Source organism: Pteropus alecto, unplaced genomic scaffold (genome assembly GCF_000325575.1).
Source record: "Pteropus alecto unplaced genomic scaffold, ASM32557v1 scaffold75, whole genome shotgun sequence".
NCBI classification, from domain to species: domain Eukaryota; kingdom Metazoa; phylum Chordata; class Mammalia; order Chiroptera; family Pteropodidae; genus Pteropus; species Pteropus alecto.
Window position 1 is genome coordinate 31,210,471 of NW_006440638.1, and position 27,850 is coordinate 31,238,320.

At 42.3% G+C, this 27,850-nt stretch overlaps 2 protein-coding genes across 2 annotated transcripts in view; one reads left to right on the forward strand and one right to left on the reverse strand.

Moving 5' to 3' along the window:
• The window catches only part of SYN2 (synapsin II), a 158,173-nt gene that overhangs the window by 108,585 nt on the left and 21,738 nt on the right, over positions 1-27,850 (forward strand). Inside the window, exons 2-7 of the mRNA XM_025050852.1 lie at positions 8,358-8,415; positions 9,703-9,794; positions 11,977-12,133; positions 15,384-15,473; positions 25,804-25,866; positions 26,235-26,377. Coding sequence (XP_024906620.1) covers positions 9,760-9,794; positions 11,977-12,133; positions 15,384-15,473; positions 25,804-25,866; positions 26,235-26,377 — 488 coding nt within the window. The 5' untranslated portion in view covers positions 8,358-8,415; positions 9,703-9,759. The remainder of the gene's footprint in view (positions 1-8,357; positions 8,416-9,702; positions 9,795-11,976; positions 12,134-15,383; positions 15,474-25,803; positions 25,867-26,234; positions 26,378-27,850) is intronic.
• TIMP4 (TIMP metallopeptidase inhibitor 4) lies at positions 17,325-23,543 on the reverse strand. The gene is made up of 5 exons (XM_006917629.3): positions 23,331-23,543; positions 22,034-22,131; positions 21,486-21,600; positions 18,780-18,904; positions 17,325-18,142 (listed from the first exon to the last, which is right to left on the reverse strand). Exons 1-5 carry the CDS (start codon positions 23,467-23,469, stop codon positions 17,945-17,947), a joined length of 675 nt encoding a protein of 224 aa, XP_006917691.1. The 5' UTR covers positions 23,470-23,543; the 3' UTR covers positions 17,325-17,944.

Here is a 27,850-nt window from a genome sequence, read left to right on the forward strand (position 1 = left end):
TCTTTCCCTTCATATCCTTTTGTCCCCTTTGGATTTTTACCTTTACAGACTGAAAAAGACTCATTATTTCAGCCTTTCCTAAAATCAAAGCCTTTTCATTTTGTTCCTTTTTTTTTTCCCCTTTGGGCCATTTCCACCTTCATCGTGTCATTTGTATTTAGATTGGTGGATCTGATATTCTATATCACAAATACAGTATGAAAGTACCAAGGCTTGTACAAGATAAGGTCAGAGTGTAAGAAACCCTTTATATTTGGTTTCCAATAAACTTGCTGATGATAACCAACATTTTTCACCTTTCACTCTCAGTATTTTTGTGTTTTGTCTGTGACATCTCACAGGATTGATGTCTTAAGAAAACAATTTTCTGTCATTTCAGTTTCCTTACTGGACTGTAGTCAAATGCTCATGATCCTCTGATAAGATTATTTCCCCTGAATGTTTTCTTACACTTAGTCACATTAAAACTCCTCTGCCACATTTCTACCCACATCCTCATCTTTCAGTTTATCCCTAATCACCTTGGCATTTTAATCCCTGGAAGAGCTGAATGCCATCTGCAAACTTGGCAATTTCCCCATGCACACTCTTCCAGTTCGTTTATATGAATGTTAACTAAGACGCCAGCAGCTTACTTTCCATCGAAGAAGTGCCCTAGTTACAGAGTATTTGATTTAACAACTTAATCACTGAATTAATTATATCAAGGTCCAGCCACAGAACATTGTCTTTATCCAGAAAAGTGTTCCATTCTTCCTATCCTTTGTGTCTTATTCTTAAACCAATTATCCATAACAGACATTTCCCCGTGTACTGAAAGAAAGTTTTATGGTTCATGAATTAGATAACGAGTCCAAATTTGAGATAAGAACCCTTTTTACCAATGTAAGATCCTACTTGACTATTTTAATCTCTCAATTATTTCTCTGTTACAGAACATCTATAGGAGTCCTATACCATTTTCTATCACTTCACTGAATCCTATTTTTTAATATCATTGTCATTTATCAGTTAGATTCTAAGTTCCAAGGCCTAATCAATCAAATGATCGATTGAGTTTCCAGATAAGTGTTGTCCAATAGCTATTGGTTTGCCATGTACCAGTAAAACAGCAAGTCCTGAAGTCTAGTTACTATACCAGCTTCCCAAATGGTCTTGAGCCCTGGTGTGTTCCATCCAGTCTCTTCTAACATTCCAGACAAAGTAGTCTCAGATCTTAGGCACATTTTGTCATGTCACTTCTCTGCTTAAAATCTTTGACAGTATTTTTGGAGACAGTTGGGAAAAGTTGAATACAGGTATACCTTGGAAATATTGTGGTTTCAATTCCAGACCACTGGAATAAAATGAATATCACAATAAAGCAAGTCACAAATATTTTTAGTTTCCCTGTGAATATAAAGTTATGTTTATACTGTAGTCTGTTAAGTATGTAAGAGAATCATGTCCAAAAAACAATATACATACCTTAATTTAAAAATACTTTATTGCTAAAAAATGCCAGCCATCATATGAACCCTCAGTGAGTTATAATCTTTTTGCTGGTAGAGGTGCCTCGATGTTGATGAAAACGTAATATCTGCAGCGCTCAGTAAAACAAAGTATGCTTGTATAGAATTATTAAGATATTAAAAATTATTAAATAATTAATTATTAAAAAGTCATAGGATAGGCAACTTCGTAAACAGTAGATCATAAATTACTAGGGATTGAGGAGAGAGGAGAGTGGGCAGTTATTGCTTAATGGCTTAATGGCTACGGAGTTTGTGTGGGATGAATGAAAGTTTTGGAAATAGTGATGATGGTTGCACAAAACTGTGAATGTACTTAAAGACAAATTTTGTTACATATGTTTTGTCACAGTAAAAAAAAAAATTAAGTCATTATCAGTTAAAGATAATATTTATAATTTTATAGGAGAAATGACATGACATTTTGGATTTGCTTTAAAACACTCTAACAGTTCCAATAATGGTTGAGGGTGATGAAAAAGATTGGCAAAATGTTGATAACTATTGAGGATAGAATTTTTTAATAATAAAAAGTTTATAAAAAATTTTTTGGAGGCTAGCCATTAAGTCTCAGCTACTCAGCCTGACATTTGAAGTCCTTTGCCAGTCAGTCTGTTCTCTTTCTCAGGAAACTCAGCTCTCACTGCTCGGCTTACAGTGCCCTTCCCTGCAGTCAGCTAGCTGGTCTGCTGCAGTGCTCTATGCTCACACAGCCTTTGCACTCACCTTTCAGTTCTGCTTATGTGGCAGACTCCTACTTATTTTTTAAGACTCAGCCTTCCCAGACTTCTCCAGAGAGAACTCCTTCCTTTGGGTTCCCACACTCCATTGTTGGTACTCCTGCAGCAGCTTATACCACATGTTACAGTCTTTAATTTATGCTTCTCCTCTCCACTAATCTGACCTTCTTGAAGATAGAGGAAATTTATTTTTCACTGTACATCTTTCTGAGCTACATGAAACTTTTGTTGTTTTTTTTAGTTGTGTCCTTTAAATGTTTTTCAGAGGAAAAGGTAGAAAGATAGGAATGTGAATACTGGTTATAAACCATGAGACTTGAATGGGATCTTAGCAATTACCCATATGGATATTGGTCTCCTTTTCTAGAATATGCGTTCTTTACTTCACAACTGCTAATGCACTTTTACATTACTACCACTGAGTGCTCAGTTTGTTGCTAAATTTACTGACAAATCACAACCTTTTTTTCTACAGATTGCAAAAAGCCAACTATATAATTTGGGTTATGTGGACACACACTTTTTAGAAGAAACCATTAATTTTCAGGCATGGTTTGTTAGAGCAGCAAATAAGTACCTGGAGGGATGTCCTGGGCCAGTGGAGTCCGTGGCTATTCAGCTGGCCTAAGTGGGTGGGTAAGTTGACTACAGCATGTCTGCAGTATACATCTTGCCAGTGGGTGGCAGCAGGCACCTATGATTTCTCTCCAAGACCAGCAGGCCTAATTTTTTTTCCCCTTTGTAGCGTGGGTAATAGGTATCTTCTACTATTTCTAGTTTATTTGCTAACTCCTTGATGCGTAGAGTTGTTTGGCTGAAAGAACAAGGCCTGAGTTAGAGACCATGAGAGCCAGAAACTAAGCACCTTGTTAAAGATAAATATCTAGACCAGTGCTAAGTATTTACTACGTGCTAGGTTCGAGAACTCTAAGAAAGCCTTCTTCCTAAGTGCCATCTGGAGCCTGCAAATGCATTGTTAGTGTTTTCATCTTCTACCTTGAGGTTTTAATCCTTGTGTAAACCTCAGTCACCTAGGGAGAATTTACACTCTAGGCTATTTTAGGTCCTTTAGTTCCAGCTGAATGAAATTGAGAACAAATTTTCATGTAGAGAAAGATTGGGAAGAAAGAGCATGACACTCTGGGATGTGCACATGTGAGGAGGAAGATGGCTGGGCTTGCAGAGACAGACTCAATCCACTCAATCTTGAAGGTCATCTCCTCTGGTTTTCTACATTGTCCAGCCAAAACCATCACTCCTAATATCTCTAGTCAATAAGTAAGCCCTGATTGTGAACTTACTAAATACACAGCTCGGTGAAGGAGTTGGAAATTTATAGATGCAATGATTATATTTGTATAAGCCTTAGCTCAGAGCATATAATCTGACAACATGACGTAATCAATATTTAAAATCCAAAAATATTCTGGAAAATTCAGGATTCACATATGAACGGTTTTTGTTCTGAAGCATTATTACATAATCTATTGTCTGAGGGTGGGGGTGAGAGAAGGTGGCACAGATTATTAGACAACTAATTTTAAAAGGTATCGCAAATGATGATGCTATGAGCCAAATATGAGCAGACAGTAAATGGGATGAAAGTTCAGAAGAGGAAGAAGCCATATTGGCTGTGGTAATAGTAAAACAGCAATAATACCTGGTATATAAACATTTATTGCATTTTGCTAGTAGTACTTCATATTTGTGGTTGAGAGTTTCCAACACTTTAATCTGAGTTATTCTCATCTGGTCTCATTAAGTCTTCATAACAACCTGTGAGTCAGGTATTATTAAATGAGGTAAAATATATAAAATACTTAGAATAGTGAATATTTGCTATTATTATTAATCCTATTTTATATTTGAGGAAACTGAGGCTCAGAAAGGCAGCTATTTGCCCCAAATCACAGAGTTGAGAAGTGGTGGAACTAAGCCCAGACTCAGCTCCCCTGGCTCCTATTTCTAGACCTTTCTTCATTATCTCATACATAAAAGAGGGGTATTTAAGCTGGGCTTGCCTAGGTTGGGCCAAGTTTGGAGGCAGCTTTAGCAGAGAAGCCTCTGAAATTGTGCTCCTCAGCCTCACAAGCCCTAGTTGGCAGCTGGATGGGAATCGATGAGGATATTCAGTTCTTTGAGTAAGAAGAGTTAAATCTAGAAGCCTCTACTCATTTTAGCAATAAGGGGAGATGGTCCATCAAGGAAACTGCAAGCCATTAAACTCACATAGATCCTCAGCTGCTAGGCTTGTTAAGAAAATGTTACAATAGAGGGAAATTGACAACACAGGCCCCATAGATATTTTTAGTCAGTGCTTTGAGGATGTACATCTTGGGTTCTGTTTAGGATCGAGCACAAGGGGGTGAATTTGGATTGATTTGATGAGACTGCCAGTCAGAAAGTCCTTACTGAACACCTTTTTTTGTGCCCAGCTTATGCAAGGGATTGTGTTTTTGTGGAGGGAGGGGATCTAAGGGAGGTAAGATTACTTTCTCAAACTTTCAAACACTGGGGAGGGTGGTATAATCTTTTTCTTAGGTGGAGGGCAGTGTGGCAGTATCAATGAAAACTATAATTGTGTCTATTCCTTGCAACAGCAATTCTGCAATAAATTATTTGTCCTTATAATGTACATCATGGTGACTATAGTTAATAATGTATTGTATACTTGAAATTTGCTGAGATCATAAGCATTCTCACCACACACACACAAATAGTTGGTAACTATGTGAGGTGATGGATGTGTTAATTAACTTGATTGTGGTAATCCCACTTCACAAAGTATATGAATATCAGATAATCATAGTGTATACTTTATATAGATACAATTTTATTTGTCAGTTTTAACTTGATAAAACTGGAGAAAATAAGTTATTTATCCTATGGATATCTTCTTAGATGTAAGCCATTGTAGCACTGTTTGTAATAGCTAAACAACCCAACAACTAGAAATCTGAACGCTCACCAATAAATATTGGTTAAATTACTATATGACCTTCAAGTGGAATTTATGTAACTATTAAGAAAGAGGTCCATCACTATGTGCTGAAAGTATATTATCACTAAGATATATTTTTAAGTGCAGTGAAGATCAAAGTTCAAAAAAAAGAAGAGTTTATACAGCATGATGCCATATACATATTTGAAGCAAATATGTATATAGATATATGCACACATTTTCCCCACATTGGAAGGCTACGCTTACAACTGATAACGGAGAATATGTGTGATGAGAGAAGAATGAGAAAGGAGAAACTTATTCTTCATTTTATCCTTTATGTACTTTTGAAAATATATTGATCGGTTTACTATCAATTGGTTTACTGTATGACATACTATTTTTTAAAAAAATTTAAGCCATTTGCCTAAGTTCACACAGCCAGGAAAGGGTGCAGCTAGGAGTCCCACCCAGACTATATGATTCCAGATCTCTGTGATCCATAATCCTTCTGGGTTCTAGCATACTGCTTCCTAACAGTGCTCTCTTAGTATCAGGAAGTACTTCTGTCTCTTGCTTGTAAGTTACAAAATTTTTCATGAAAATACCTGGAACCAAAACATTCAAAGGCTGGGAGCTGGGAGAATGTGCTCATTTTACAGAGTAAGGCTCTGTGTGCCATGTGCCTGCCATTTTGGCTCCTTTTCTCCAAGATTGTGGCTCAGCCAAGAGAGGTCAGTGACCCAGAGCCAGGACACACAGATTAAGATTTCTAACAGGACAAATTACCTTAAGGAAAATGCATTAAGATAATTGGAGAGATGGGGGTGGGGAGAAGGCATGAAAACAGTATCATTAGCCAACTTGGTTAATGGGCAGGTGCAGGAAGTGGCAGATAAACCCAGCCAGAATCTATAAATATACTTCAATATTAATGTTCAAAACCCACAAAATAAATGAATTAAAAAATTTGGCAGCATGTCAATACCTGGATATAAACTCCTAGTTCTAAGCTTAACTCTTATGAACTTTTCTGTGATTTGGGCATATTATTTAACTGTTCTGGGTTTTAGTTTCCCTATTAGTCAAATGGACAGCAGTATCTGTCCTGGCTGCCTCACAGAGTTGTGAGGCAAGCAATGTGCCTTGAAAATGCAAGGCATACAGAATGATAAGTTATTGTTAACGTTGCTGAGACTTACCTCACAGAAGGAGAGCTATATTGAGACAGGAAGGTAGAAAGAAGCATCCAAAAAGCTGGTAACAAGGTAGACACACCTCACTAACATAAGAAAGGAACCTCATGTGTCATTTATTCAAGTTCCTCCTTTTTTATAGTCATGGACAAAGGCCTACAGAGTCCAAGATCTGCAGAGCAGTATAGTGTCATATGTAGACTATTATTTAAACCCATAAATAAGATGGAATAGTAGCCAAAGGGATGGGATACGCTACAGGCCTCTTGCCCAAGGGGCTTGCTGAGCCATGAATGTTGAACAGGGTCCTGGAAGCAAGCTGATGAGGCTTAGTAAGGAATTAGGGCAGAGGTTGGGGATGGACTTCAGTGCTTTAACTCCAGGATGGCTCAGTGCCTCTGAGGAGCAATTTGAGGGTGGCCAGGGACTTGGATAGGACAAATGACAACTTCCTAGAACGGACTGTTCCAGAGCCCAGAGAGGAAAGGAAATGGCCTGGCCTTATCCTGGGTAGTTCACAGGAACCAGGGTAGGACGTATTTGTAGTAGAACTAGTGCTCACAACAAGTCTCTTTTGAGCGGAAGAAGGAAAATGGGGTGGGGGTAGGGAGACATGCAACGCAGCACACATGACAAGTCAGGTTTTGTAATGGTGGGAGTGAAGATGGAGAGGATGAATCAACAGAGGGAGATAGTGCTGTGCAGTGCCAAAGGCAGTGGACTCAGACTTGGGTGTGAATACTAGCTCTGTCACTAACTTGCTGTACAACCTTGAACATGCCATTTTCCTCCTCTGAATCTTTCTTTCCTCATCTCAGAAATGAAGACTTTTCTCCCTGACCTTGAACACGCCATTTTCCTCCTCTGAATCTTTCCTCATCTCAGAAATGAAGACTTTTCTCCCTATCTCATAAGTTAAGAGGATTAAATGAAATGTTCTTGAAAGCAACTAGCACACAATTCCTAGAACATCATGCCCAATATGTTAATTTTATCCCTTTATTTTGGAGAGGGATTTCTAGAAAATTTCCAATGAAACATGCTAATTTGAAGTTTCAAGCACTTAGGAAAGCAAGCCAGACCTAGCTAACAGGTATAGTGTGGAAAGAAAAGCTCTTTTTACAAATGTAGAAAAGGTCTAAGTGGGCAGATAAGAAAATCTTATGGTGGGGAACATAGATTAAAGGCAAAGTAGGAATGGATATAGATATAAACATAAACACAGTCTACTTCATAAAGAGGCTGTGAAGTCATTAATGCATTAATGTGAGGTTCTTCCAGACTCATGACAAAATGTAAAGATAATAAATACTGTACATTAGCCTGACTTTTTTTTTTTTTTTTGACTGCTCAGAAATACAGGATAGGTTTTGTGTTCAATTATAGTAGCTTCCTCGGCATCCTCCTTTTATTTTTCTGGTATAATTAACTCTTTCTCATTCATTGGTTGTCCTTTCATCCTTGTTTTTGGGGGTATGTTATTAACTTAATCAAATTATTTAAAACCCTTTTTGGAAGTATGGGTATAAAGAGGCAAAATAATATCAATTTCTTTAAAAGTAAAATTCCAAAGGTGAAAACCAATTAGAAAATCAGAGTGAAATGTCAGATAAGGGAAAATAAACTATCGATGACTGACTTAGTCTTTACGAGGATTAACATTAGAGAAAGTCTTACTTCTAAACTTCTTTGGTAGCCAAAAGACTAGGAATATTATCATATATTACAAAAACCAAGAATGCTCTTTGATTTCTTTTATAGGCGGGCGAGTTGGGCATAAAGGAAAGGAAGTGTTTTGCTTGAGTCTCTCAGTTGGGGTGATCCAACAGCAGAGTTATTAACCCTAACCCAGGTCCCTTGACTGTCATTCCGGGGTTCTGTCTGCTATAAGTTCACTTTTGCAATAGTGAATTGTTAACCTTAAACACTTGTACAAAACTAATTTGTGTGTGTGTTTTTATTTTTCCAGGGCCAAGTGCTTTCGGGGCAAAAAAGTCCTTGGAGATTATGATATTAAAGTGGAACAGGTAATCGGCCTAAAGCCCAGAGCTGCATCTGCGTCATTACCAGTCCCTCTTGGCATTCCAGAGTAAACCATCTAGTTCTGCCGAGTGGAGTACAGTGTTCATCACTGGGTTTCAGGCCCTCCATCTCCTCAACCCCACCCTTTCCCTAGGGCTTTTCTCTTTATGAGACATGGTCCTGAAGGTTGCATCTTTCAATGTATGACTTCTTTTCATGGTTCTGGTGTCTGTAGAGAGGCAAGCAGTGTGGCGCTTAGGGTACTCTTGCTGTGCAGGGTTCTCAGGCTAATGAAAACCTTAAAGGAATGTCTTCTCAGGACCCTGGCCATACCTCTGAGTTATTGGTGGCATGGTATTCCTGAGTAGGCACACATCTGCCATTCAGAGGTACCTACCCTGGGCCTGAGGCTACTACACTTCAGAGAGAACTTAAAAAAGAACACCTCCTTGTTTTAATGCAGCGAAGTCCTGAAAGGCTCATTTTTTATCTTCCTTTATTCTTTGCTTCATGATAAATTGAAATTAGATCTATTTGGGTAGAGAGGGGATGCCCAGTTTAAATAATACCTGTGTTTTCTGTGTAATAATGGAAGTTAATCATCATTCCTTGTACAGTGTGCTGTGATTTATAGAGGGCTTCCCTATCTATTATTGCATTCAGTTCTTAAATTAATAGGCAGGGTTGATAAAAATTTTTCTCATTTTATACATGGGAGAAATTATCCCCCCAGAGAAGACAAGTAACTTGCCTAACATCTTACACAGCTAGCTGGGGGCAGAGCAGAAACAAAACTCAATAGTCTAAACTAAAACCTAGTGCTTTTATGTTGAAACTGATAAAGGGCATGTTTGCCATGGTTCACATTTCTGCTCTCAGAGAGGCAGCACAAAGAATGCTGGTCTGGGAGTCTGAAGACCTGAGTTTTGTTCCTGTCACTGCCAACAATGCTTTTTTTGGGGGTGGGGTGCGGGGGGTGGAGAAAGGGGAATGGGGGAAGGGTTCTCTTAACAGCTCTTTGGGTAAATGAGGATAATTATCTCTGTCCTTCCTGCCTCATAGAGTTTCTATGAGAGTTGGATGAGACTAGTTTGTGAGAATGCTTTGAGAACTGTAAATAAAATGTTTGGTGGTAGGGATGTTGCCGCTGCTGCTGTTGCTGCTCCTATGTGGAGGACTTAGCAAAGTTAGGACTGTGGGTTTATTCCCCTACTGTTATTTTTATTTTTTTATCATAGTAAAAAACACATAACATGAAATTTACCCTCCTAATCCTTGCTGTTACTTTCCAGGCAGAATTTTCAGAGCTCAACCTGGTGGCCCATGCAGATGGGACCTATGCTGTGGATATGCAGGTGCTCCGGAATGGCACAAAAGTTGTCCGGTAAGGTCCTTTCTGTCCTCAGGGTTACTGTCACTGTCTCCATAGTTACCATCTCTGGCTTGCAAAGTGGTTTCGAAACCAAGTGTTGGAGTGGGATAAAGTGATATTGTGTAGTGTACAGAACTTAATGTTATGTGTACTGTGTACAAGTAGTAGAGGAACACAGAGAAAATCAGCTCCTACCTCAAGAAGCTCTTAGTCCGATGGTAGAAAAAGCTTCATGGACTTAGCGCTTACTTAGAAGTAACTGGATTCATGTCAGAAGAGTTCTAGGACTTAGGCCCCACCTCAACCACTGTAGCTCTATGTTTTTATCTCTGCATATATCTCCCTTGGAAAACTGGATTCCATTGCTTCAAAATTAATTGAAAACTTCTGATCTATTTAAATCTCTTCACATTGATTTGCTTAGATTCATTCACTGAGTTGGTAGCAGAGCCCTGTGTTCTGTGTGAATTCTATTAAATCCCAGTCCTGTGTTCTTTTTCTATTTTTTATTCCTGGGAACTCATAAGTCTGATAGGAAAGACTACAGTCAGAAGAGATATTGTGGGTGGAAGAAAATTTGCAATTACAGAGCACTTACATGCCAGGTAGTGTGCTGGGTGACTTATAGACGTGATCAAACGTGACACAACAATTCTGTGAGGGAGTTGATGAGAATTCCAGATGGAGTAAAATGGTTTCCACAGTATTCTTCTTCCCAGGGGCTCGGTTTGACTTCAGGTTTTCAGATGTCAGAGTCTTGCTCTAGGAAGTATTTCACTTCACTCTCTTCCCTACCTCAATCTGTAGTACCCTGACACTGAAGCCTCCAGTATCCAACAGGAACTGGGTCAATGACAGGAAAGGCAAGACTCAGGTGTTTGGAACCTAACAACAGGAAGCGTGAGCTCATCCATTCTGGAGACTAAGGAGGACAGAAAAAAAGGTGTCCATCCAGGAGGGAGTAAGCTCAGGGAGATCCTACAAGAGAGATGATAGGTTTCTCCAATAGCAGGTAGAGTGAATCATAGGGATGCATGCACACAGCAGGTGGTGACAGGGTCCTGGGAGGGATCTGACCAGAATAAAGCAGGCCCTTCCAGATACCAGTGTAGGAACTCAAGAGCTGTCCACTAGTCTAGAGCTCAGTTCCTATAACTGAGATATAAGGTTTGATCTTAGGCATACAGATGGAGCCAGTTTTCCAAAACTGGGAGGTCAGAGCAGCTCTAACACATGCCATACTGGCTTAATGCTAAGTTCCCTGAATGACTGAGGAGGGCTTCTTCCACTCTCACTTTAAAAGAATGATCTTTGAGCCTGGGCAGGACTGGAGCAGTAGGTGGGGGTTGGGTAGGTGCCTGGGCTAAGAACCAGATAGGTCATTGCACAGGGGGTGAAACTGCCAAGTCCTAGAGCCTTGAGGGTAGATGCTGCCACAGAATAGAATCTTTGGGAAGATGGGGTTCCTCAGGAGTAAGGGCATGAAGACAGGAGCCCTGGTCCTGTAGAGCAGCTGTGGCTAGGAGCTTTGCCGGCTAGAGGTGAAATGCAGGGAGCCTTCCCATGCATGGGAACATTCTGTACTCTCAGTGCTTCCTGTAGCTGTTGCTCAACCTCAGTTCTGCAAAAAATATTTGCACCTCTCCCTAGTGTCCGCTTTGGAAGAATAACATTGGGAAGTCTGGCATCTGGACACTTGCTCTCTTGGGGACCCGATGAAGGCATTGCCTATTTTAAGGAGCAGCATTAAGGAGTCAAAACAGGACACTGAAATAAGAGATATCCATGGTAGAATGGTCAAGTCAGCGAAGCATGTTGTCTTCAGAGTCTTCCGGCACTCTCTTGGAGTACCAACTCTGGAGCCACATAGTGACAGGGGAAATTCTTATTCACTTAAGGTGTGAGAGTCTAAAATGCTTTCTTCCCTCCTGAGAGCATTTGTACCTTAGAAAAAGGCAGCGCTTAACCTAGAGGAATAAGGGCATTTCAGAAATCTGTTTCTCAAATCTTCTTTGAGATGTGCCATAATACCTCATTTCTAGTTCATAGAGAAATAATAACAAAATGAAGGACTTGGACCAGGTGGCCCCTAAACTCCCTTCTCTGTCTTGGGCTTTGGAAATGGGAGACAAAGTGATGTATATATGACTTGAGGTGCTAGTTAATGGCACACTTGCCTCTACCTTCTTACAAGGTCCTTCCGGCCAGACTTTGTGCTCATCCGGCAGCATGCATTCGGCATGGCAGAGAATGAGGACTTCCGTCACCTGATCATTGGCATGCAGTACGCAGGCCTCCCCAGCATCAACTCACTGGAATCCATTTACAACTTCTGTGACAAACCATGGGTGGTGAGTGAGGGTCCCTTCCCCCAGGTAAAAGTGTAGGATCCAGGTCTCTCATAGCCACACAACGTTATTCTATTACGAGCTTTTTCTGGGTAATTTCACTCATCAACCTCTAACTACAACCTCTCTGTGCTGCGGTTTCTTTGTCTGTAAACTGCCACCAGTTTCCCAGCCTGGTTGTTACAGTACCCTAGTATTTTGGGTCTCTTATAGAAACTAGTTCCCTGCTTTATGTTTCAAAACTGTGCCAGGGAGGGGAAAATCAGAAAGCCTACGCCTAGGGCTTTGCCCCTTCTGGGATCTGGGCTCTGGTGAGGGTTCACATTCTCACCCATTCACAATCGCAGCGCATTGCCTTTGGCAACACAGGAGAACAGCAGGGCTCCCTGGACAGACTTCAAGTTCTCCCTTCATTTTAACTAAGCAGCTGCCACATTTATGGCATTTTATATACTATTCTCTGCAATTTATGGGAGTGGACAGATTTGGTGACTATTGCGAAGCAGGGGGTACCTCTGAAATGATAACTTTAGTTCCTGTTTTCTAAATTTCCTTGTCGTGGGTGCTTTTGGTGTGAGGAACGGCCTTAGTTGGAAAAGGCTCTACCTCACATCACTGTCTTTGAGCACATCTGCCATTTCATAAATTCGTCATGCCAGGCACACTGTGATTTTGGAAGCAGAAGTGGACCTATCAATGAAAATAGCATTCCAGGGAAAGCAAGAATGTCACCATTCCATATTGTTGCAAATAAACCCTGTCACTCTTTCTGGGTTTTTTAGAGACAGATACACTAGGGTTGAATTAAGCATTTTATTTCTAGGAGGGATAAGGATAACTTATTAAATTCAGACTGATCTTGAAATCCCATTTCTTCCAAAATTTTCCTTGATTCATTGCATAAGTGGTTATAATGAACATTATCTTCCTATTTGTTGCCAATATCACCCCCGGATCCCAAATCCATCCTTTTGTCTATGCATAAAGTAAATAACCCTTATCAGATATTACATTTGCTTAATTGGTGACTGTGTGCCTGTGACTTAATCTAAGTTTCCAAGGATGCAAGGGTTAGATGCCAAGCCCAGTACCTTGAGCAGACAAGGACTGCTAGAGATAAGGTGGAAGAGGGTAGAGTGAGCTCCTAGGGGCCCAGCTAATGCCTGGGAACTGGCTACCATTTTAATCTTGGCTGTCCCAGGACTCTGGGAGTCTGCCGTGGGCCTTCCTGGCATCAGTGTCGTGTCTGTGTAACTCTGCTACATGCTGGCAAGATAGGGACCCACATGCCTTGGTGCCATGCCAGGGCGTAGGCTGCAGCAGGACAGAGGTTGTAGGCAGAGCTGGCTGGGGATGCTGGGGAGTCTTGGGAACTCAGGCAGGTATCCAGAGGCAGAGCAGGAGTCGGCCAAGCTGAAGTGGGCAGGCAGGGTTTAAAGGTCAGATGAAGTGGAGGAGAGAATCAGACGAGGCAGGAAAGGTATGAGGGGCTGGTCTTGATAGTCAAAGCAAGTTCAAGAACCAAAGAATGGCAAGGACAGGAGGGCACAATGGAGAATGCCTTGGCGAGAAGAGACCTGGGTGCTGTCCCAGTGCAGCCCCAACTCCAGGCATGATCTGGGAGCCTGCCTTCCTTTGCTTCTCTCTAGCCTCAGTCTCCTCATTTGTAAAATAAGATGTTTTGTCCAGAGGTCTCTAAAGTCTCTTTCAATAATGAAACGTTAGGGGCTTGAGAGTCTGTGAATTAGAGATTTGGAGTCATAAACTATATGTCACTAAGTGAAGTGACCCAGAAATTCCAACATTTTCCCATATTTCAAAAACAATAACAAAATTCTATCTTTGCCCACAGAAGGACCACAACAGATGACCACTTGAACTGCCATTTGATAATGGAGTTTGGGAGGAAATATAACAAAATTTTAATGGTAAAAAGTTTAAGGACTGATCTAATTCAATTCTCTCATTTTACATATGAAGAAAATGAGGGCTAGAGAGAAGAAATCATTTGCCAAAGGCTACCTAGCAAGTTAGAGGGAGAACAAGAATCAGAAGACTCCAGTTTTCTAGCAACCAAGTCCTGAGTTGTTTACAACTCCAAACCTATCTTCCTCACTGGCTCATGTGCCACAACATCCATTATAGAATAGGACCTAGGATGTTGAAAAATGTTCTAGCTTTCCTTTCTCTGATAAATGGAAGGCAGGTTTGATCTGGTAACTTTTCCTTCTAGCAGTTCCAGATACTGGGTTAGACTGTAAAAATAACACTAGAGTGAAGATGCTGGATTACTGTTTCTGTCAGTGCACTGGGGATGAGTTTGTGGGAATGTGTGTGAATGGACTGAGCAGGAAAGTCCTCTGTGTTTCCTGTGTGAAGAGCATGGTCTCTGTAGAAACTGAAAGGCAACTACTTAAATAGGAAGAGTTAAAGAATGAGAATAAAGGGGCCTGGCTATGAATCTGACTCAACTACTGTATGATCTGGGGCAAGTGACCTCTCTGGGCTTCAGTTTCTTCACTTATAAAATGTAAGGGAGTGAAGCAGGAGTGCTAGATGTTTGCCAAAGAAAGGCCTTTCAACCCTGACACTATAATTGTGTGTACTTCACCTCTCCCTCATGGAGCTGTTCTGCTTTCTCATAGGTGAAGAGTCCAGCTGAGTTCAGTTCTTAGATGAGTAGCAAGACCCAGAAACATTAGGTCTGTCTATTCTATATACCATGACCATCAAAACCTTCCTGCTTCTTTCATGACCCCCCTGCTCAAACTCTGATGACTCCATACTACCTATAGGAAATACCATTCCTTTGCCTGGCATTTGAAATTCCAAGACTTGGCCCCATGTTACCTATCCAGCTTCATCAGTTGCCAGCTTGAGAGATGCGGATGTTTAGAATTAGAGACCCAAATTGCAATCCCAGCTTCACCTCTTTGCAGTTTGGTGACTTTAGGTAACTCCCCTACCCTCTCTGAGTCTCATATATAAAATGATGATAAAGTACCTAGTTCCTCAGTTTAATATGATTGAGTGAAATATCATTAAAATTGAGGAGGTACTGAATGAATGTTACCTCATTCTCACCTTTCCCCAACTAAAGAATATGTTTCTTGAGGATAGGAATCGTTCACTTTTATATCCTCAAAGCGCTTTGCACAAAGCTCTCAACAGAGCAAATGCAAAATAAATCTTTGAATGTTGTTTTGTTTGTCTGTTATCTAGATAAGCTGAAACATTTGCTTCTCTCTTGCAGTTTGCCCAGCTGGTCACCATCTACAAGACACTGGGAGGAGAAAAGTTCCCACTCATTGAGCAGACATACTACCCCAACCACAAAGAGATGGTAGGTGATTGAGCGGAGACTTTACTCTCTCTGCTGTTTGTACTCTGAGCTTATTCACATGTGATTATGGGACTCTAAAGAGGGCCTTGGCATTTCACCCCAGAGATTTTGTTGGGGTTGAACTGTGGACCTGCTTTGTGGGGCCAGAGTGGCTGGATTTTAGCTGATAGCCCTGTCTCTAAGATCTGGAGACAAAATAGGGAAGAGCAGAAACAAGCCAGTTTATCAAGCTGAGAAAGGAGTAAACTTATAGATCAGCAACCAGAAGATCCCACTGTTTAGGGTTCTAGCCCTGGCCCTGCCACATATCATTGGACTAGTTACATTCCCTCACTATATGTACTTTCCCAATTGGAAAGTTAAATGGGTGTAATTATTACTGACCAAGATATCTAATTTGGTACTTACAAAATTTAAGCGAGATTCTTTAAGTAATTGCCTCCTGGAAAAGTGTGAAGTGCTCCTCAGATATAAGGTGTTGTTTTGTAATTACCAAGTCCTTCTATTCCCTTGATTTTGTCAAGATTTCGATAAGATTGGGTTAACACTGTGCCTTCTCTGAGACTGTCCAAGGATATCAGAAGGAGCAGAGAGATGGCATGGTTGGTTGGTGCAGAGGCTGTTGCTAATGTTTCCTTCATGGAGACCTTGAGCTCAATCTCTTTCTCCCTCTCTGTCCCCACATCCTCTGCCCCAGGCCTTCATGGTCAGTTGGTGTTCCTATTTAACTCACTGATGGAGACCTCCTGCTCTAGCATTCCAGGCGTACTCTGGGGTAGAAATTATGTGTTTCCCTTCTACTCCCTTCTCCAAAAAGGATCTCCACTTGCACCAGTTCTGCGAATCAAGAAACTTCTGGTATATTGTGCATGGCCCTGCTTATCAGCAAACAATATGCAGAAGATGAATAACAATGACCTTGGGCTTTGAAAAGAACTACCTCCTTCATCTTTGTCAGAGCTTCCTCAAGGAGAGGCTCTGGAACTTTAAGCCCTTGTCCTTAATAAATCATTGAGACCAACAGCAAGGCTTTTCCTTTCAGGGCAAGCCAGGAAGCCTTGCAGAGGCTGAGGAACCCTAAGGGGTCTGTGTTTGGAGTTCTCCAGGAGTCCAAGACACAGTGGTGAGGGGACTGAGTTTAAGGGACGATGAGGAGCAAAGTTGGATTTTTCCTATTGTAATATCTAGCAGGGCTAACCTCCAAAAAAATTTTTAAAAATTGCAAAGTATACTCCCCATCTACCATCCTTTTCCCACAGGGGCCTTGTGTTATTTTTCTTCTGGCCCCTATCCTAAAATTTGCCCTCAAGTGAAGACCTCCTAAGATATCTCTGAGGTGTCAAAAATTAAATTGAAATTTCATCTCTATAAGAGAAAGGCTTTTTGGCTTAAAAAAGTTCTAAAGTTGGAATGAAGACATTACTAATCAGTAGAGAATTTCTAAAAGAAACAGAAGAGAAGCCTATGGACATCAGTTAAGGGCATTAAAGTTAGTTCACCTAGAGAGATAATACCTAAGTCTATTCTTGTCCAAAGAGGTGTGCTAACTGTGCCAGACCATCTGCCAGAAATGGTATAAAGGGGATTACAGCGTGTGGAGGGAGTTTAGGTCATTGTAGGTCTCACATTGAGTGACTCCGTGACCATGCAAGTCACATCCCCAAACAGATGAAAGTGTATGAGAAGATTAGGATGAGTTGAGATTTCAGTAGAGCAAGGGACCCCAAACCCTGGGCCTAGACCAGTACCGGGCCCAGTAGGAGGTGAGCAGCGGGCGAGCTAGCAAAGCTTCATCTGTATTTGCAGCTGTTCCCCAGCACTAGCATCACTGCCTTAGCACCACCTCAGGCATTAGGTATTCATAGGATCAGGTCAGGTATTAGATCAACAGGTATTAGATTTTCATAGGAGCACTGGTTTCCGGTGCCGAAAAGGTTAGGGACCGCTGCAGTAGAGGATACACAGCCACAATATGTTGTTCTTTTCATTTTTGCAAATCAGCCTGTTATGATAACTGTCAACTTGCCTTCTTGTATTGCACATCAGAAGGCTACCCCTTCTCACATGTATAACATTCACCATTTCTCCCATCAGATCAATTAATGTAAGAGAAAACATATTTTCCTAGGGAGAAAAGGGAATATAGTTCTGGCTCTGGAAAACAAACTAAGCCAGAATCAAAACTTTCAGTAACAGGTACCGGCTAGACTAAAAGGGTTTGGGAGGCAGGGGAGAAGGTCTGAGGGGAGGACAGAAAAGCCATGCTGCTTTCCTTAGCGTTTGACAGGTTCTGGGCTGGGGTCGAAGACACAAGCTGGAAGATGCCCCATCCCTGCTCTAATGCCATCCTTTTGGTATTTCCCATTGGCTGGCAACGATGAGGCCGGTGGTGACAGCCTGAACTCTGCAAAGGAGGAGAACTGGGTTGGTCTTCAGGACTCCCAAAAGAATGTGGTGGTCACTGGTCGGCACTAGGGCTGAATGATGTCGACAAATTCCTTCCTGAGGGTCAGGTGTCCCTGGTACCAGCTGCAGGTGCCATCAACATTCTTCATGCACACATAATGCTGGGCCTGGTACCCATAGAGCTTCCGTTCCAATAGCCAGTCTGTCCAGAGGCACTCATTGGGGGCCGAGATGGTACAGGGCACTGTATAGCAGGTGGTGATCTAGAGTCATAGCCACACAACATCAAAGTGAGTAAGGTGTCCTTTTTCTTTTATTGCCTTTCAGACTCTTACATATCCTTACAGTCTAGCTCAAATGCCCCTGTCATATGAAGCCTTTCCAGTTTCCAAAATTCTCCTTCCCCTGTGTTCCCCACATACAGTATTGCCTCTCTAATGGCATCTCTGGAGTCAGACAAACCTGAGGGTCCTTATTCTGCCACTGACCTTGAGCAAGTTACTTTACTTCCTAGTGCATTAATTTCTTCACCTTAAAATTGAAATCCTAATTCTTCACACATTTGTTATAAAGACTAGATTAAAATATTTTAAATAAATTGACCATTACGGGGCTTGGCAAAGAGTAGCCTCTCTTTAAACGGTAGCTATATTACCTCAGTCTGCCTTATATTATGGCTACCTTCCCTGCCAAAATATAAGTACTTTGCAATCAGGGACTATGGACCATCTTGCTTTCCCATTCGCAACTTCATATGGTGCCAGATCCACGGCAGATCTCAAGTATACTCTAGTAAGTGAATAAATGCATGCATGAAGGAAAGAATACATGAAGGGTGAGGCTGCAAGCTTCAAGACCCTTCCCCACCCACAAAAGACCTTGTAAATGGACATCTCTTACTTGGCAGCCACAGTTCAGGTGGTAGTGGTGATTCAGACTTTCTCTCTGCAAAAAGGATAAGTTCTCCCAGGGCTCAATGTAGTTACACAAATGGATGAAGACCTTGCCATCGTTGAGGACCTGACCTTCAAGGGGAGATGGAGGAGAACCTAGCATGAGGAATCTGCTTGTGAAGCTCCAGGAGCCCAGTTCCTTGAAGAGCTCAGAACTGAAGCCTTTTCAATGGCTTTTAGGTGGCATTGGTAACATAAGGCTCAATGAAGGGACCAGAAAAACCTCTATAATATTTATATCAAAGATTATGTTTGTAGAAAGAAGAGTTGTGGGATGAAAGCCTTTTCCTTTAGCATGGTGCAGAGAGAAGAACATGGGCTTTAAAGTCAGAGTCTTGGTGGAACGCCCTTCTTTTCTATTATTTACTAGCTGTGTGACCTTAAGAAAGTCATGTAACTTCTCAAGTGGAAGATGAGAATTATATGGTTATTGTCAGAATTAAATGAATATTTTAAAAGTTCCCAGCACACAGAGGATGCTCAATAAATAATAGGTCCCTTCCCCTTTCCTACCCTTCCCAAATATCTACGCATACCTGTCTTAGTAAGTCTTTCCCCTTCCCTATAAGAAAGTTCCCCTTGTTTACTTATCATACTCTTTCCTATCTTCCAAAGACACTTTTCAGTACCACCTCATCCTCAAAGCCATCCCTGACCATGTGGTCCACATTTCTTTGAACTTTAGTTGCTCAATCATTTATTTACTGGGCAACTACTGGACCTGGTACCAGGAATACAGAAATAAATATGACAGGATTTTTTCACTCAAGGAGCTTAAACTAGTAGGTCAGACAGATAAGTAGGCAAAAATCACATTGTTGTGTGATTATATACAAGATGCAGTATAAGAACAAAGGAAAGCACAATTATCTCTGTCTGTGGAAGGGGTGGGTGCAAGGAAGGTGTCTTAGGAGAGATGATGCTCATGTTGGGCCTCAAAGGGATAGGTCAGAGTTTACCTGCCAGACAAGTTGGGAGAAGGACTTCTGGACATTGGAACTATCCTGTGCAAAGGTGCAGCCCAGCTAAACACCTTCTATAACTACAAATAGTTTAGTTCAACTCTGGGGAAAATGAGGGGCTTGGAACTGTCAGTCATAAGTAGCAAGAGACAAAGCTGGAGAGGTCAACAGTGTTATGGTCACAAAGGGCTTTCAACATTAGACAAAAGAGCTTGTGCCTTCTGAAGAGCATGGATGCCACTGATGACTTTTTAGTAGACCTGTGTTTTGTCATTTATCCTCACCCTTAGTTAGACTTGACTCCTTAAGGGCAGAGAGCATGTTGCCTGCTTTCCGATGCTTCACAGTGCTAGCAGAGGGTTAGGCACACAGAGGGTAGGTACTTAGGAAGGAGGTGGCCTCATCTGTTAGTCCTGGGACATGGAGGGCTAAGCAGTATGCTCTGCCTCTGCTTCTCCCATCCAGAGGCTTCCAGAGCAGCACAATTCCACATCCTTAGAGCTGGAAAGCCCCTACCAGTGTGGCTTCCAATGCCTATGACTTCTCAAGAGCCAAGTCTGGACTCTGAGCTTTTTGAGGACTATGACTTATTACTGAGCCTCCACTCTCCTAGCCAAGGCCTGGCAGCAAGTAGGTGTCCATTCATTGTTGAATGGATGAGCAGATAGTGGAATTTCTCCTCCTCTTCTCCCCATCTGCTGTGTTTTTTTTCCATTACCTTTCTAAGTATTTTTCATACTTCAGGGCTAATTTAGATCTGCTTACACAGTGAAGCTTCCCTAATTGTTTATGACTACACAAATACCTTCTTCCTTGAACTACGAAATAATATAGTATTGTATTCATTCACTTATAGAGTCATATTCTTGTGTTGTTCTTTAACTGTTCTATCTCAACCAGTTCAGTATGGAGGAGACCTGCCTAAGCCCAAGTTGATGGAGACAGAACCATGTTACACTCAAGTCTTCTGTTAGAGTTTATGCTTTATTGTACCCCCAGAATAGGGCCTGGGGTGTGAGTTAGCCACAAAGGCTCACTATGAGTCAGGAGTGTGACCCGATGTGGTTGTCTGAAGCTAATGCCATCATATGCTACAGTAATTATAATGTGCATGTTGGGGGTGGGGATTGCACGCACACAATTCTTTACTCTGTGAAACTAATACCTCTCCTGTAGTGTTCAGGATCTTGTGCTAGGGAAGGGACAGGGACAGGCTATATCCCATTGGAGAAAGTAGCCAGAATAGAAAGGGGGCTAGGAACCATGTCCAGCAGACCTGGAGTATCTGTTGTCCTCAGGCCTCTGAGGGTTCATCATAGAGCAGGGGGCAGAGCCGAATCCACAAAGGGCAGTTTCAGAGGGGCAGATTTTGGTTCAAGATACCAATAATCTTATGCCAATTAAAGCTGTTTGAAAATGGAACCTAGCCAACCTACACTGGGCGAGCAACCTGTCGTTAAAGTAGTGAAGCAGTGGCCAAGATTGCTATAATGAGGACTCTTGCATTGAAAGGGAGATTACCAATGCAAGCCTCTTCCCAATTTAGAGGCTGCCTCTTAGTAACACAGCTCTATTTTATACCCAAGAAAATATCACCTGGGTCAGCTTGCTGCCCAGTGACAGCCCTGGCTCCTCCTTGGCTGCCTTCTTAGGACAGAGACTCTTGGGCCACTTGCTGCTCTTTAACTTACCAGTCAAGAGATACTGCTTCTGGCTATTTGCTTCTAGTTTCACACCACAGAGGGAAGAATCAAAAGGGGTGTAGATATACTGAACATCCTTGACCTTCTCAAACCCTTTAAACATCTGAAAGGCAATTACAAAAAAATAATATTGAGTCAGTGAGTAAACATTATATTTTAACAGGAAAAACTCATTTCTCGACCTACAAAAATTAAGCAAAAAGTCTAGGATTTGGTGTACAGATAGCCCAACTGGATTATTTCTCTCTTTAAAAAAATCTGAACCTTGGTTTATTCCAGTGAGAGGAGTTACCTCTAGTAGCCCCCTGCATAGGCAGCTATAAGAAGAGAAGGACACTGAGGTTCTGTCCTGCACTGTCACTCGGATGATTTGAACCCCGGCTCCCAACATGTCATCCACTTCCATTTCAGCATCTACACCCCTGGATCACTGAGATGGGGTGCCTGATATACCAGCCCTACCCCTCCCAGAACACAGACCCCCCTATTCTTCCCAACAGTGCAGGGGGTAAAAGCCCTGTCCTGTCCCCATGTACCTTTATCTGTTTGATTTCATACCGGATCATTTTTTGAGTGTCAGCTGGGTCTGCACTGGCAGGAACTACCTTCTCACTGGAGATTTTGGCCCGGATGGCTGCATAGGAAGCAAAAAAAGGGAACCTTCAGTAACCTGTGGGAGCAGTCCATCTGGGATCTGGATGACCTGGAGCCCCTGGAGAATTCTGAGTTTAGGTCTTGTTGGGTCGTGAGAATGATGTGAGAGAGTAAGGACCTAGAAAGTCCTCCTATGCAGGCAGGCCTATTAGGTCCTACAGTCTCTACATTTTACCTGCTAGTTTTTAGAGTCTAGTTCTCCTTAGCCCAGGGTACCAGGGAGTAGAGATGGGCGTCAGGATAAAGGAGGGAGGAGGAGCCCCTGGAGGACAGTCAGTGTGCAGTCATCTACTGATGTAGCCCAAGGCCTAAAACAGCCTGCCCAGCATTTGTATTAGTACATGTTTATTGAATTAATAAATAATCTGACCTGCACAGGGGTAGTTCATCTCTTGCTATTTGGGCATTAATCAAAAACTGTTTATGAAGTTTTTCCTCTGTGCCTGGCCTAACACTAGGTATTGAGCCCATAAACATGATTAAGAGACGGTCCCCATCCTGCATAACTCTTGGTCTAATGGAGAACACACTTACAAAGAACAACAGCACAGCAGGAGCACTAAGATGTTAGAGATGCTGTGGTAGCACCAAGGAGTCAGGAAGCCTTCAGAGAGGAGGTACCTGAATAAGACCTGGAAGGATGAATAGGAGTTTGCCAGGAATTTAAAGGTAGGTGAAGGGGCATTCCAGGCAGAGGGAAGAGAAGGGGCAAAAGATGTGTGTTGGGGTGGGCACAAGGTGGAAACCTCGATTATAGGCTTGGACACAGAGGGCTGTTTATAATGAAAGCCCAACTCCCCGGCCCCTGGCTTCCCCCTCCCCCATCCAGGAGTTAAAATAATCACTGGGCAGTTCCAGTGACTTGTTCACTGACATCTTTAATTACAGTAGGCAGGTGTGTGTGTGTGTGTGTGTATGTGTGTGTGTGTGTGTGTGTGTGTGTGTGTAATGGGGGGCACACTGGAGGCCCCTTACACAGTCTTTATTTCCTTGCAAATAGCCAGCCTCTGTGCTTGCAAGGTTGCTATGGTGCCTGCCCTGCCTGACCCACCAGCCCCAACAGGAAGCAACTGGTGAGGGATATGAGCACCTCCTTTTCTCTCCGGGTCTACAGCTGGGCCCCATACCAATTCCACAGAACCACCCCCTCCTGTGGACCTCCCAGGCCTGTAGACTCACCAAGCGCGGAGTGGCAGAAGTGCTGCTGGGGGTGCGCTGGAGCGCAGGTGCATGCCTTGCTCAGCCCTGGCGGCCGCAGCAGTGCCAGCAGCCGCAGCAACAGCACCCAGCTCGGCATGGTCCGGGGGCTCCGGGGCATGACACTGCAGGGCCCCGACTAAGACAGTGGGGTCTGTAGGAACAAACAGCCCCTCCAGAGCTCCTTCAGAACGTGCCGCCCCTCGCCCTTGGCTTTATGAGGTAGACCTCGGGCCAATCCTACCCGGATGGGCTCCGCCCTCCTTTGGCTGTAGGCCATCTGCGGCTGCGGGACGCGGCCCTCTTGAACGGCAGGCTCATTAAGATGAAGAAGAAAGCCAAGAGAGAGGCCCCTAGCCTCTATTTCCCTGTCAGAGCAATTAAGCTTCCCAAAAGTGGAGGGATGGCGCTGGGAGAGGGAATGGTGTCATGGCAAAAAGAAGCGCAACAAAGACAAATGCTTGAGGCAAAAAGACGGAGGGACTGTGATTCAAGCATTGGGAACAGGAGTGAGGAGAGGCACAAGTAGAGTGAGACAGGCAGAGGCAGACAGAATTACAACAGGCAAAAAAAGATACAGTGACAGAGAAGGACGGACCCCTTGCTGAGCTGCACACTGGGAATAAGACAAGCTACTCAGGGCTTCTTTCAGCTGCAGGAAGTGTTTTCAATGCCCTATTTAGGAGGCTCCAAAGCAACAGTAAACAGTAATGGAATAGGACACAGAAAGTAGGGGTGTGTGTGTGTGTCTTGGCTCTGTTGGCTGGGGAATGGGGCGGGTGGTGGGGAGTGGGGGTGGAGGAGATGTCAGAGCAGCCAGTGCTTTAGAAACCCTTTCCCATACCCAGAGCCACAGACTGCAGATGGCTGAGGACAGTGCTCTTGGTGGGAGCTCAAAGCACATACTATCTCATCAGCTAGGGCAAAACTGGGACCTCTTCAGACCCTAGGCTACATTGATTGCTGTCTCATGTCACAACTCACCAGAGAGACTATGTGTTGTTATATAAGGCGGGGCAGCTTAGAAAACAAGCAAGGCACTTGGAGTAGTGCGACCAGAGCCTTGTCCACTCTGTTTGTCAAAGTATAGTGCTCCAAGGCTCCAAATACAAAGAGACTCACGGGATTATTGTAGTAGGATCATGCCACATAGTGCTGGACTAGAAGGTAGGAGGCTAGGTTCTGACTCTGTCACTAGGTAGCTTTGCAGCTTTTGCCTCACTGGGCCTCACTTTATTCTCCATAAAATAACGTTGAACTACATGATTTCCAAGTCCCTTCGAAGCTCTTTGCCCCAGCATCAGCTGGCCTCAGCCAAGAATACTGAAATCCTCAGGTCAGGTACTCCCAGTATCTAGTCACATGAGAATCTGACTTTTTATCAGTCAACATTATTTTCTTTAAAAGACATCTTTTCATTTCAATGTGGTAGTGATATTTGAAAAGAAGGAAATTGAAAGAAAGCTGAGCCTGACAAAGATGAGGTTTGGTGTCTGGGTTGGTTCAGCACACAATACTCATACCAATATAGAGTCTAATGTATAATTGGTCAGGATCTTCAACAGTGTCCAGTCCAGTCTCTTCATTTGGCATGTGTGAAGACTGAGGCTCAGTGAGGTGAAGTGACTTGCAGAAAGTCAGTGGCAGAGAGTACTAGAATGCAAGTCTCCTGATGTCAAGTTCCGTGCTCCTTCCACTCCACCGTATTACTTCATTCACCACCATTTTTTAACAGCTTGAATTCTTGCATTTGGAGGGTAGTAGTTCTTCTTTTAAGTTTTTATTGTTCCTCTGTTTGACTATAGCCACCTCAAGGTAGAGTTTATTCTCTTAAGGATCTCTTTCAAATGACAAACGTGTTGAATTTTTATGTCAGCTCTCTTCCAATCCCCAAGCAAGGCAGAAATAGGCCTCAGCATACTAAGCTGTGTTTGGTGGTGAGTTTGGGGTGTTGGTGAGCAATGAAGAGACTGTGAAAGGGGGAGAAAAGATAGGTTCAGTATAGGAAAGCTGGACCTTTGAAAAGGGAGGTGCATACAAAAGGGACATTAAGATTCCAAGATATATTCCTTTTGTAAATATGGTTTACAATGGTACAATTTTCATACAGTAAAATTCACCTTTTCAAAGATACATTTTACACATTCTCTTTGGCTATGGACCAGTCCTGCATGGGGGTTTGTCTAATGCAGAGAAGGTTGAAACAATACATTTTAAAAATGTAGAGAGTACCAAGTAGGAGAGCCAGGTTTTATAGCCCTGCAACTAACATGCTGTGATCTTAGGCAAGTCATTGTCACTCTATGGGCCACGGTTTTTTAATTTGTAGAGCAAGTAGGTTGGACTAGTTCTTTAAAGGGGCCTTCCACGGGTGTTCCCAAGAAAAATATTTGTAAGATTCTGCAGAGAGACAGGCATGCTCTAACCAATTCATTCCTTTCTCCTCTGCTTTCAGCTAACACTGCCCACATTCCCTGTGGTGGTGAAGATTGGCCATGCTCACTCGGGCATGGGCAAGGTAAGGCTCAGCCGGCTGTGCTTAGAGATTGAGGCACTTTTCATAGAGCCCAGTTATGGACTATTCTCCCACCTCTGTTACTGATGAATTCTTTCCAAGGAGAAGATGATTTGGCTTCTCCAAAGCCATTAATGTTACCCAATCAGGCTACCTGCTTGGTCCCTTGGGCTCTTTGTAGCAAGTGTGGCTCCTGAGCCCTGGCAGGAGAAACTAGAGAGAAGGATCCTCCTAGGGAGATATGGTACCCAGGTTTGCATCTGGATGGGAAACATCTTGATAGGTTTGGAGGCTCAGGGCTCTGGTGACTCTCAGCATGTATATATGTTTGTCTCATTTTCTCCCTCTATGCCTTGCTCCAACATTATTAGGTCAAGGTGGAAAACCACTATGACTTCCAGGACATTGCTAGCGTGGTGGCCCTCACCCAGACCTACGCCACAGCAGAGCCTTTCATTGATGCCAAGTATGACATCCGGGTCCAGAAGATAGGCAACAACTACAAGGCTTACATGTGAGTGGGGGTGGGGTCCCATTAGACACTCTTCACTTTCTTCTCAGCCCAGTAGAGAATCTGAGCCTTCAGATAGCAGCCAACTCTTGGTTTAACCTCATCCTGACCAACAAGGCAGAGAACAGAGATGGTGCCATTCAAATCGGAGTGTCTTAGCCTGGGTTCTTTTCAAGTGAGAGGAGGGGGTCCATGAACTAAAATGAGAAATAAAATTAATATTTATTTTCACTAGCCTTTAAGTGAAATATGGCATTCTCCTCAGTTATGAACGAAGGCAACAGACTGTAGCAGTAGCCACAACATGTGTGATTTTGTCACTAAAGGTAATCAGACTTTTTGTATTTTTGTACAGTTGTGACAGATATCTCTAAATACTAATTGCTGTTATCACTACTTAAGAATCATGGTAGTTATTAGACCTGCCACCACATTTACCCCTGTAAATATATTTGTTATTTAAAAAGAAACTTTTTTTACTAATTATTGATTTGCTTACTATTTTGATAATTCTATTTTGATAATTACTTTAAATAATTGAGTTCCTTTGTTATCCTATATAATTTATACATTTACACTTCTTATATATTTTATATTGTGAAAGGAGTCTGTATGCTTAACTAGGCTACCAGAGCACAGAAAAAGTTAAGAAACTCCTAATGTAAATATATAGCCCTAAAAACACTACAGAGCATTGAAAGCCTAATGGTTATGAACTGTATTCGTTTGCCAGAATGGAAAGTTAAAGGTTTCCTCCATTATAATTTAGAAAACAAAAGATTTCAAGACTACCTGATCTTCCATAATTAAGAATGCAAATGGATTACGATTCCAGTTTTAGAAATATTAACCTCCATTTATTTATTTTTTACAAAGAGAGAACATTATAATATATAAATTTGATCTTTGCCACCCAAGACACAGCAGACTTCAAGGTTGAGCAGCCTCCCTTTCCCTCCCCATCTGTTTTCATTTTGTGCTTCCCATCCCCTTTTTAGTGTTTCCACTCCTCACCCCTGGAGTTAGTTAGGAGCCCCTCCCTGCACTGCCTTCTCATAACCCTTCATACACCTCTAGCTTAGCACTTTTCATACATGTGAGTTCGTATCTCCTCTGAGCTCTCGGGCATAAATGATAGAATCAGCTCTGCAGTCCACTACCTTGTGCAGCAGCAGTCAAGCAGTAGGCACCCAATAACTATTCATGGAACAGCTGTTGTGGAAAACTGAGGCATAGGATCTTTTTTACCTTTATCAACTAGATTCCTACATTTTAAAAGTTTGTAATTTTTTATTTATAGTCTTTCTGCTTCAGAAAGAAATTTAGGCTTGCTTTAAAATTATGCACAATGTAAGACAGGATAATTGAAAAGACCGTTATAAAAACTACTTAAAAGAAGCAGAAAAATCAATATGTTCAGGCATCTAGAAAAGCAGATTTCCTGTCCTTTAATTTTAAAATCCCTAAATAAACACA

What these genes read in the sequence shown, in the direction of transcription:
- TIMP4 (XM_006917629.3), bottom strand. Translation starts at nt 23,469, where the DNA reads ATGCCCCGGAGCCCCCGGACCATGCCGAGCTGGGTGCTGTTGCTGCGG. An exon ending in ATGAAATCAAACAGATAAAG is followed by an intron (nt 21,601 to 22,033) that starts GTACATGGGGAC and finishes ATTGCCTTTCAG; the next exon opens with ATGTTTAAAGGGTTTGAGAA. An exon ending in ACCTGAACTGTGGCTGCCAA is followed by an intron (nt 18,143 to 18,779) that starts GTAAGAGATGTC and finishes CTATGACTCTAG; the next exon opens with ATCACCACCTGCTATACAGT.